This window comes from Centroberyx affinis, unplaced genomic scaffold (assembly GCF_046629955.1).
Source record: "Centroberyx affinis isolate AG114_WGS23_722 - 3 ecotype Tasmania unplaced genomic scaffold, CSIRO-AGI_Caff_v1 ptg002960l_1, whole genome shotgun sequence".
In the NCBI taxonomy this organism is placed as follows: domain Eukaryota; kingdom Metazoa; phylum Chordata; class Actinopteri; order Beryciformes; family Berycidae; genus Centroberyx; species Centroberyx affinis.
Genome location: NW_027281073.1, coordinates 68,688 through 80,269, shown reverse-complemented (window position 1 = coordinate 80,269; position 11,582 = coordinate 68,688). Strand labels below are relative to the sequence as shown.

The following is an 11,582-nucleotide window of genomic DNA, read 5'->3' as shown; positions in this document are numbered from 1 at the left end:
TCTTTTCGGGAGGAATATTTTCTCTAGGAGGCAGCGTGTCTGGCCGCATGCTGGACGCGTGTCCAGATGTCCCATATGTGTAAACCCCCCTCCTCCACACACACACACACACACACACACACACACACACACCACCCCTGGATATCCAGGAATCCCATTTATTGGACCCCCCCCCCCTCCCCGACAGTCTATAGTGCACACTAGTTTATACACAATGAGAGGGCGTGTGTGTGTGTGTGTGTGTGTGTGCGTGCGTGTGTGTGTGTGCGTGCATCCGTGTGTGGGCACTCAAGATTTATAATCAGGCTTTTTAAGTCCTTTATGCAGCAGCCTGTGCGAGGTCTGCTGTTGAAATCGGTGAAATATTCATTCTCTCGTCTCTGTCCCGAAAGCAACAAGTGCACAGCCCGGTGTTCCGGCACGGCACCTGTTGCAGACGCTATTGTTGCTTTCTTTGCTTTTGAATTCATGCATGCATCGCCACTTGTAGCGGTCACACCCAGGGATGAGCCCATATCACTCATCTTACACACCTTTTTCATTTGCAGAATAGAGTTTACTCATCTTTTTAGGTTGACAGAAATCTCCAAGAAAAAACAGAAATTAGGCCAAATGCTTTTCTGAGTATATAACAGATTTTTGTTGATATTTTTTTTGTCTTCTGATGATGACCGACTGAAAGTCGTAGTTGACTCACCTTTTTGTTTACCGCTGCATCACTGGTTACACCTGGCCAGCCTCTGGTCACCTGCCAGGGGCTCTGCGTCCAGCTCCTCCCCGGCCGGACTGTCCACTCTTCTGGAGGTTATTACTCTCTTCATGGTGATTAGGTTTGGCTGAATAGCGGCCATTGTTCGGCTTCGGTTCCCACGACCCGGCATTCGCCTGGCAGTCGCGTGGCTCTAAACAGGGGCCCCCGCTTTAGGGGCCCAAAGGTGGGGGGGCATCTGGTCAATCTGACATCTGCTCACTAACAGTTAACAGCAGATGTTTGACATTCGCAAATACAGAACGTGATCAAAGCTCGTGAAATTACACTGCGAGATTTCACTGCGGTAGACAGAACCTGCTGTGCTGCTCTTGAACAAGACCAAACCAACCTGTTTCAGTCCCTCGTGATTATTCTCAAGGGTAAGAAATGTAGAGTAGGTCTAGTTTTTAGTGTTGTAGGCCTTCTGGTCATAATGAGGTATTGTATTGAGGCACCTGTTCCCACCGTTATCTTCACACCTGTTTGAGTAGGCTGCCATTATTGAAGCACTATTGTCAAATAGGGACTCATAGGGAAGAAGCTGGGTGTCACTGTGTATAAAAACTTCGGCACCCTGTTTGAACCAGAGACCATAGGAATGTCATGCGTAAACTTGTCTTCTCGCTCCATTACGCGCGGATCCAGCATTGATTATTTGAGTCGGTATAGGGAGCACCTGTTACAAAACGTGGGTTATTATTGCAAAAGCTAATAGCGTGAGAATTAAGTATGGACTTTCATGCAGCTGGATGGCTTTAATGTTATTATAATGTAATTGTCACATGGGTGAAATTAGTTTGAATGCTGAGACCAGCAGTTTTTTTCCTAGAGTACTGAAGCAGCTTACATGTGAGCAGAACTACAGTATGTATGCCCAGGTGTGTTGTCAAATGGCCGGCCTATTGTGTGTATATTTTCCTGTGAGCCTTGAGAGAATAGGTTTCGCCTTTTTGCAGGTAGTGTAATGTTGCTCCTGTTCATTGAAGAGAATGGGCGAGGGGCTCCCCGGAGTAAAGCACGGTAACTGCACACTCTTGTTCATCCCTGGGAGAAGAGGAAACGAAAGTTTTTTTGTGGGATGGAGGGTGGAGGAGGGCGGGAGGAGGCGGGGGGGGGGGGGGGGGGGGCAGTGCATGGTTTCAGGCTGGACATCTGTCGCTTGTGAGTGTGTGTGTTTTTTTTCCAGGCCGGGTATCTCGGCTATTGAATGGAGCCAGTGACCTGTCAGTCTTGACTGATGGGACCCCGTGTGTGGGAAAATCCCGCAGCCAAAGAGTTGGACCATTCACATGCTAATTGCGCCCTATAAATAAGAGGGCCGCGCCGCGCCGAGGGCCCTTAGAGACGCGCTGAGACTTCAGCCAAGGCAAGACACAAGTCCGCAGGCTCCCAAGGAAAAATATGACCGCTTCATCTATGGCGCACAACGTGGGGAAACATCCGAGTGCCAAGGAGGAGAGAAAGGTATTTCCCTTCAGGATATAGATCAGCTCTCTCTATTAGGATATAATGCAGGACAGCGCACTTTGTCTTCTCCGCTCCGGTATGGTGCCTCGCAATTTTGGTTGCCACTAACCGAGTATTATTTTTTTTTATCCTTATAGCTGAGAAAGCCGCTTATTGAAAGAAAAAGACGGGAGAGGATAAACAATTGTTTGGATCAGCTGAAAGAAACTGTGATCGGAGCTTTCAGACTTGATGTGAGTATTTCTCATCTCTTCTACAAGTAAACAGTGGAGGCTATTTATGATTCTTCGGGCTAAACAATTAACGTAAGGCCTGTTCATCTCTCAACAGCAATCCAAGCTTGAGAAAGCCGACATACTAGAGATGACAGTGAAACATCTGCAAAACATCCAGACCAACAAACTGAATGGTAAGTGGCCTGGCTCAGTGAACTCTTACGGGCAACAAGTGTCTTTGGATATCACAATATGGGGTCTGGGGACCTCCAGAGGTCCTTGATGGGGTTCCAGGGGGTCTCCAGCAGTATGAGGAAAAGTTCACTATTGAGTAATTTCAGCATTATTCCATTTAGAAGGAGTTTGCACAATTAGAGAATGTACAGTATAAGGGTGACTGTTTTGATCATAGTTTTCACTGTTCCCTCCACCAAGGATAAATAATGACAGCTATGCAATTCAACGCTAAATTACAACTACTAAAATCAGTGGGGTTCCTTAGGACAAAACCTTATCAAATGGGGTTCTTTAACATGGAAAAAAAAGTTTGCGATCCCTTGAACTGGACAACTATTTGGCAGTAGAGGGCAGTATAGCAACACACTGAAATGTCAGTTCAGCTACCATACATGTCGTGCAGAGGCCAGCTATTGTTGTAACAATAGTTGATGAGCGTGAGATAGTGAGAAGAGAGAAGTGTTGTGACCTGAATGTCCTTCCATTGGCCAATAGTGGAAGACTGGTTGTACTGGGCAGCTCCCAGGTGTGAATGGTTTTAGGGATGTGAGACAAGATCAGGTTGAGAAACAGCATGCATGCTTAGTAAAAATCCTTCCTTAAAGGCTTAAAAGGGAGCACTATGTTGCTTTTACGTTAAAATTCTGTGTTTTGAAAGCAATATTCATTCCCCCTCAAAGTTGGTCCATTGGCTGCAGGTGGTGCTGCCTCCACCAGGGGGTGCTGTGACACCTGCTGTGACCTCACGTCTCCCCCCTTCTCCCCCCAGCAGACCCCACGCTAGGCCTGGAGGCGCAGCAGAAATACAGCACGGGTTACATCCAGTGCATGCACGAGGTCCACAACATGCTGCTCACCTGCGAGTGGATGGACAAAACGCTGGGCTCCCGCCTGCTCAACCACCTGCTGAAGTCCCTGCCCCGGTCCACGGACGAGCGGCCCGCCCCACCCCCGCCCGGCCAAGGCGCCGGCCTCCCCGGCACGCCCGTCAGAGGAGACCCGCAGCCCGGCAGGCAGATCCAGAGGGAGGCCGGGCGTCAGGAGAGACCCCCGCTCCACAGCCCCCACCTGGGCATGCTGGAGATGTGGAGGCCCTGGTGAACTGGTGGACTTGACTCAACGAAATTTGATTCTCCATTTTGTTAGCCGTTCCTCTGTTATGTATCTTATAGATATGCTACTGAGAAGACAAACGTGTGGGGCGCTTTTGCTCCAATGATGATTATTCTAGGTTTGCTGTAATGATTCTATACAGTCCTTTTTCAGTACTTCCCATCAGAAGTCGACTTCCTGTAGCCTGCTTTGTAGAAGGCTCTTATTAATATTTCTTATATTTATTGTATTAACAGCTTATATTTATTTGATATTATAAGGTATGACTTTTCTTCTTAGACTTTGCTCAGCACTGTTTAGATTTTGTATTTCTTCCTCCTTTGTTGTATAATTAACCCAAGCATTAAATAAAAAAAAAACATTGTGCACTTATATTTTTTTATGGCATTTCTGCTTTATTGGATAGCTTGCAGTAGAGAATGAGTGGGAAAGAGGGGGTGACATGCAACAAACAGGGGTGCTGATAGGAATCCTGAGCCCCCCTGACAACATGTGACACCACAACACACACGCACGCACGCACGCACGCACACACACACACATCAAAATGTATCAAACTTAATATCACCTCACCTCTCTAAAGGATTGCCAAGAGTTTGGGGGCTCCTGAAAGTGCTTCTTGTTCCCAGCAGCTCCCCTGATGACAAAGGTCATATGAGGTGGATTTGAACCTGTGACATCACAAGTAGCCTACATGGTCTGCACTTTATCCCACTGATCCCACAGGAAGCCCTGCAATGTTTGCCTTAGTTGTGTCATTTGTTGACATTGCACTCTCACAAATTAGCCTACAAGACAAACCAGTCTACAAATCATTCAAATTTTTATAGCAGTTGTTAGCGGTTAGGCTGAGATTTTCCCATTGAAAGAAGCTGAATTATTAGATGCAAATCAGGCTCAGCAGTTGCCTATACAAACCGGCAGATATTACATGATCACACCAACCTGTTTATAGCCAACATGTTGGAACCCTCCATGCATTTTCAAATGCTTGTATAGGCAGGGCCATGCCTATACAAGTATTTGCATTGAGGTATTATGAATGTTAGGAATGTTCTTTACCATGACACTGAAAGTGATTTGTGATGATGTTGATATGCTGTGCTATTACCATCCTGATCTAATTAATAATCTTAATCCATTAACCCTGTTAATTTCCTGTTGTTGGAAATTATTCTTAACACACATTTCATGATCAGTGGTTCGGAGAGTTTGTATGTGCTTATGTGTATTTCATTATTGAGCTGATCATTGACATTTAATAAGTGAGACTTTGCAATATAAATTTAATTTGGCCTCTGATAAAAAGTAACTAATTTGGTTCAAATGAAAATAAACTGGTAAGTCACAATAAAGAACAGATGTGGTCTTATAAAGGGCGTTTTATAGGCTACTGCTGATTTGAAGCACTTCATATGTTCTTACATTATTCTTTACAGCACCATAAATAGTTCTGTGTAGAACCATTTGAGTATATAAAACCTTTCTACAAAGGTTCTTTATGGCACAAGAGGGTTCTGCTAAAATCTAAAGAACCGTTTTCTGGCACGTTTATGTTTCAATAAATGTTGACTGCATTACTTTTTTGAAAATTAGAAACGTGCACATGGCCCCATTCTCCCCTTGCTATTATTGCCATTATGAGTGGCCACCACAGATCTCATGGAGCTAGGCGGTGGCGGTGCTGAAGAGAGGGACGGAGGGGGACGCCTGGTCCCTGGGCGAGTTCACCAACAAAAGCGAGCCGAGACAGCTGCTCTCTCCACAGTCCAGACCATTAAAGATCTGGAGCGGAGTATTGGGGGGTGGCGAGGTGCCAAAACCTCCTCCACTTCAAAGCTCTGAGACTCGCCCTTCATTTGGGGTACTAGAGTTTACTGGTGCCTTTGCGGAAACGCCGCGCAATTGCGGAAAAGTCGTGCGTAAAAGTGCCCCCTAAAGCCATCATCTTATTTACCTGAAAGATGCCACAGACACCTCCGTGGTGCATTTTCGGGCAGACAGAACTGCTCTATTGTAAGGGTGATTTGCATGATAATGCGCTGTACAAAACGCGTATAAAAACGAGGGCAGAGGGTTGAGCACTCTTACTAGACATAAACAAATAGACATGGGCCTCATGCAAGAACATTTTCGTATTCTTATCTTAAATTTCTCTTACTTTTTTCGTGAGGTGGACTCGTACGAGTGTGCCACGTCAGATTCACCAAACGCTCGTATCTTCAGAAAACTGTCGTAAATGACCTGCGTAAACATGATGCATGGCACCTGTTCTAAATGAATGCGCGCTCACGAGAATTGTGAATTTGCCCAATTGACTCCTAAGTCCCTATCGGAGTATTATAGGAATATTATAGGACTACTGATTTGTGGTTAGGGAACCGTCACAGGAAAAAAAAAAAAAAAAGAAATAGCTTGACATGAAAATAGATGCAAAAAGCAAGGCGATCCACGACTGTAACATGAGGGCCAGGAGGAATTCTCCGTTACACAGACAGATGAAAGCATAGGCCTATACCTGCCATAATTGGCGATATGGCGGTGTCAGGTGTTCAGCAGAGGATGTCGCCCTGGACAGCGACTTAACACCTCAACCTGGTGAGACCTAAATTTAGATTCACTTGCACTTACCCACATCAACTGGAGTAAAATAGCCTAGAAATCAGATTTATCTCCCTCTATAATGTATTTCCCCCAATACAATCTAACCTTGCCTTTGTCTCATCTGAGTGTTTGTCAAATAACCTGGCAATTATTAGTGGTTATTTTTTTGTCTTTGTATTGAGCGCACTTATAGGCTACTACCCACATGGATACTTATGAGATTTTATGCGGCTCTGGTAAATAAATTACGCACTACCTTCTTTTGAAAAAATGATTATACATTACTTTACAGTGTCATTAATATATTCAAACTCAAAATGTCTCCAAAGTGACAGAGCCATTAGTCAACAACAAAGTTTTTTTGTTTTGTTTTTTTTGCTTTGGAGAACAGCAGGTTGATTGTACGTGACTCGTACGACAGGTCTGGACTACTCGTACATTTGGTTCGTACCTAACAGAAAATGCTAAATACGAGAAAAATGGTGAATGCGGCAAGTTCTCTTAAATCGCTCGTACGAGTGATTTAAGAATGAATCTGTTCGTACGACTGGTTCTTGCATGAGGCCCATTGTGCGTAAAGGCCTAAACCAGCACATCCAAACGCAGAAAATGACATATGGATGGATATCAGAGGAACTACAACCACTCAATTCAGAACAACCTAATTGTTATTTAAAGCAAGCCAGCCTATATATTCTGCATGTTTGGCCTATACACCACGTTACAATTACAGTACGCATAGTGAAATGGTTATCAATAAAAAAAAAAAAATAAGCCATTCCAGAGATGATAAGCTTTCTCAGAACAACAGAGAAGCGTACGTGAGAATGCAGTTGCACACAAATCAGAAGTCACCAAACAACAGGGAGAACAAACGAGGCGCAGGCCAACACCTGTCGCTTTCTTTGGAGAAGGGCCCTTAATTCCCCCGGCTGATTCAGTTTGGGCCGAGGGGCCGCCAGCAGCAGCTGCCAACTGAAGGCATCGCGTTACATCCGCCAAACAGCCGGTAAATCTGCTGAGCCTCGGACACAAAGCGAGCAGGGAGAGGACTGGGTAGGGCGGAAAACAGACCCGCAGGCTGCATACTGACACTGATACAGTCAGGCTGTGTAGGTTATGAAATTGCACAACCAGGCTTAAAACTGCAATTACATGAGAGCTAAAATTATAATATGAGATATGAAATTTGTTTGTATAAAACATTAATCCACAAAATGTATAACCTATAATTCTGTGGCCAATTGAGATTATATTCAGATATTTGTCCTGATTTCATAAATCATTCTTGAATAAATATTTAAAGAGATCAGAAAATTAATAAGTATTTTATTAAAAATTCAAAATGCTGAAAATAGGCATGACTCTGATTTATAAGCCCACCAAAAATGCGACATTTCTTTGGCTGCCTTTAAACTTCAGTTGATGCGTCTCACATGACCTTTGCACAAGTGAATGATGCACAGTTCATAAGTAACTAACAGGAGGAAAAACAGAGCCGCCGGTCCCTTAACCCAAAAAGCTGATTTATTAAAGCCCGTCCAGCTCCTCGGGGCGCAGACCGGGGCTGACCGGAGACAAAGGGAGTGGGCGCTCATTGGCTCCGGCGGTGTGCGCTCCGTTGTCCCCCAGCGAGAGCAGCTCAGCCCCTATTCACATGTTAATAAGCCCCTATAAATACTAACAACAGCCACTCAGCGCCAGCAGCACGTCTCACTAGGATTGCACAATAAACACAGGGCGCCTCGCCTGTGAGTTTATAGATTTTTTCCTCTGACCGGTTCCGTTTGCCAGCTGCCCCTCATTGACGGATCGGGAGGAAAACCAGCATTGGGGGAAATAGCAACAGAAACGGCGATCCAACCAACATGGCCCCCTCGGCTCGGCCCAGCAAGAACGGACTTGGCATGGATGAGGATGAGTCCTACTACGGGATTCAGCGAGGGGACAGAAAGGTACGGAGGGATGGTTGAGGGAATAACAGGTTTATGCACTTTCTGGACCCACTAGGTCATGACGCACTTGTCACGCCGGTTTTTTACGCCGCTTTGCCGTTTAATTAATCCGTAATGCATTTGTTGTTGCTGCAAACTGTGTGCAGCTTTATGCCAAGGATCTCGAGTTTCAGCTCAAACGCATTGAGATCAAACTGATCAGACGATCAACGATTATAGTAATTACATGCTGCATGTTTGTTGCAACTTTAATTCACTAACGATGTTTTTATTACAACTTCAGACAGCCAGTAATAAATGTCAAACAACATTGGTTTTAGTTTACGCACGCATTGTCCACGCACCAGTAATACATCCAGCGCATGCAACGCAATGATGCAGCGGTGACGAATTATCTCACTGGAAACTGATGAGTTAACGCAATGTCTTTACTTTGCTCTTACAGACTAGAAAGCCTTTGGTGGAAAAGAAGAGGCGTGCTCGCATCAATGAGAGTTTGCAGGAGCTGCGGACTTTGCTCGCAGACACAGACGTGAGTGCGGCGCGCGCGCGCGCGCGCACACACACACACACACACACACACACACACACACACACACACACACACTCTGCACCTTTAATGGTAGCTCACCTGTCGTGGGATAAAAGGGACGTTTGATTCTGATGGAGGTCACCTCGTTGTTTCCACAGTTTCACTCCAAGATGGAGAACGCGGAGGTGCTGGAGATGACCGTGAAGAAAGTGGAGGACATCCTGAGGAACCGAACCCAAGGTCTGCGCAACGGCGGTTCATGCTTCTATCAGTTACACATAGCCTGATAAGCCTACTGAGCAGTATTGGGGTAGTTACTCCAAAACTAATGCCATTACTTTACATATTACTGCCTTGGGAAAAGTAATTCCCAACACTATTTGTTACATTACTTTGCTTCATTTCGTTTCATTTCTTTTATACCTTCAATCCCAATTATCTCTGCTGTGAATGATCAAGGGAGACAGATAGAGTTGATGTCTGATATTATTGTCATCCTTGTGCTCTATAAAATCAAAGTAATGGGAATATTTCCACCCAGTGAAAGTAAACCCATCCAAGCCATCCTCTCATCCAACCTTCTTGGATGAACCGCTAATTATGAAGAAAGGAAATTGTTGGATGGGGTGGTATATCGTTTTTTAATAATTCAACTTCAGTCTGAGATTTAAAGGGAGATGATCCCAACTATTTTAAAAAAAACATTTTTTTCAATTTATAACTGTAACATGACTACGTGTTCTGACCTGGATGACCTGGAAATAGCGACTAATTTGTTACACTACTCCTTACAGGGAAAGTAATGACATTACTAATGCCAACCATCCAAAACTGACTTGGCTAAGGCTGCCAGCAGTAGTGCAACAGTACAAGTGCAATAAGGTTTATCATTATCTAATAAGCCTTCTCTCTCCTCCGCACAGAGACTGACGCAGTGAACCGAGAAGCCAGTGAACGGTTTGCGGCCGGCTACATCCAGTGCATGCACGAGGTCCACATGTTCGTGTCCAACTGTCCCGGGATCGACGCGACGGTGGCGGCGGAGCTCCTCAACCATCTGCTGGAGTGCATGCCCCTGAACGAGGACCACTTCCAGGACGTGCTGATGGATCTAATCACGGACACTTCCGGTAACAACGGCGGCACTTGGCACGGAGGCGGCGAGGCGCTGTGCGGGGCGCTGGCCTCGCCCGGGGGACGGAGCCTGTCCAGCGGCTCGTCCTCGGCCCTCTCCCCGGCCCCCTCCACCACGTCCAGCGAGGACCTGTGCTCCGACCTGGACGAGACCGACAGCGAGCACAACCAGAGCTCCACCGAGGGCCTGGAGAACCGGGAGGAGCCGGGCGTGCCCACCATCACCTACCCTCAGTCCATGTGGAGGCCCTGGTAGAGGCTCGGGGTTTGGTTGGGGTGCAGTAGGAAGAGTTTGGAGCAGGGGCGCTGCCAGAAATTGTGGGCACCCTGATCAGATGTGAGACTGGACCCCCTCCTTGACGCATTTAAAGGAAAAAGCCACCTTAAAACATTTTGACACTGCTATTGGTGATGTACCTTGCATTCCTGGGTCCATTTTGTTGTTTGGTATTTATTTTGTTCCGGTGGATAACTCGCCAAACGTAGACAACATGACGTCACGTTGAGGTATTTCCAGTGCAGCTACAATGGAGTTTGATATCAGATTTTTTTCAGCTATCTGAAACATCAGCGGTTAACATCAGGTTTTGGTGTCTAGACTCACAATTTTTTCATGTACACAATCGTACAGAGACAAATCTATCATGGAAGAGGCAGAGATAGCAATTTCTGCACCAACAGTAGATTTCCACCACAATAGACCAGAATGCAATGCAGCCACAAGACATGTTGAGTTTTGAGTAAGGGGGTTGATTCTCTCTTTTTCTCAACTCTCACTCTGGTATCGCTGTCACTACTGCTCTCTCCACTTACATGTATAACCCACAGTTGAATGCAATAACCCCTTTCAACAATCCCCAGAGAAGGGGAGGAAAACCCCTTCTCTCTGGGTTGCTGAAAGGCATTCTGGGAAATGTAGGAAATCACAAACTGAAGTACAAGTCTAGGCAGGTTTTGGGACAGTGGTTACACCAAAAAGTCAATTGCAACACTCCATTCATCACAAAATAACTCCTGGAATGCATTGAACATCACAGATTGGTGATATCTAACAGTGTCAGAGTGTCTGAGGAGGATTTCTCCTTTAACTTAGTATAGTAACACCTCTCCTCTCTGAAGCCCCCCCCCCCCTTTCCCCCCTAGTAGTATTGCCCCTGGTTTGGAGTCTACCTGAGTCCAAGGTTGTGACTTTTTCTTATACCTGGAGAAAGCGAGAACCTTCACTCTCAACATTCACTTATAGCTCAACGGACAGAGGAGGAAGGATTCAGGATGTTCAGTTTTTTTTGTAAATAATGGCGTGTATAAAGGATTTGTACAAGGACAAAGCTCTTTTAGAAACCGAAAAGTTCGGCAATTCCTCTGATTAATATAAATATTTCTATTGTATTTCTGTATAAGGCCATAAAGGCCTGTAGTTTATTTGCCCTATAGCCTCCTTCAGGACGACCACTTGATGTTGTGATGATGTTTAGAAATGTTTTGCTATCAAAATGTCTGAATTTGCTAAATAAAATAATCTAATGAAAATGTCACTGTCTTATGCCACTCAATGCCCCTGAGGTTAATATCAA

At 45.3% G+C, this 11,582-nt stretch overlaps 2 protein-coding genes across 2 annotated transcripts; both read left to right on the top strand.

The window, feature by feature from the left end:
* Positions 1-2,152: 2,152 nt before the first annotated feature.
* Positions 2,153-3,771, top strand: her8.2 (hairy-related 8.2). Its single transcript, XM_071536949.1, has 4 exons — positions 2,153-2,215; positions 2,356-2,451; positions 2,549-2,627; positions 3,443-3,771. The coding sequence occupies exons 1-4, from the start codon at positions 2,153-2,155 to the stop codon at positions 3,769-3,771; spliced, it is 567 nt and encodes a 188-aa protein (XP_071393050.1).
* Positions 3,772-8,044: 4,273 nt separating this feature from the next.
* On the top strand, positions 8,045-10,264 carry her13 (hairy-related 13). The gene is given in 6 exon segments (XM_071536946.1): positions 8,045-8,138; positions 8,141-8,203; positions 8,206-8,342; positions 8,788-8,874; positions 9,033-9,114; positions 9,798-10,264. Coding segments are annotated over 6 exon segments (930 nt in total).
* Positions 10,265-11,582: the final 1,318 nt, after the last annotated feature.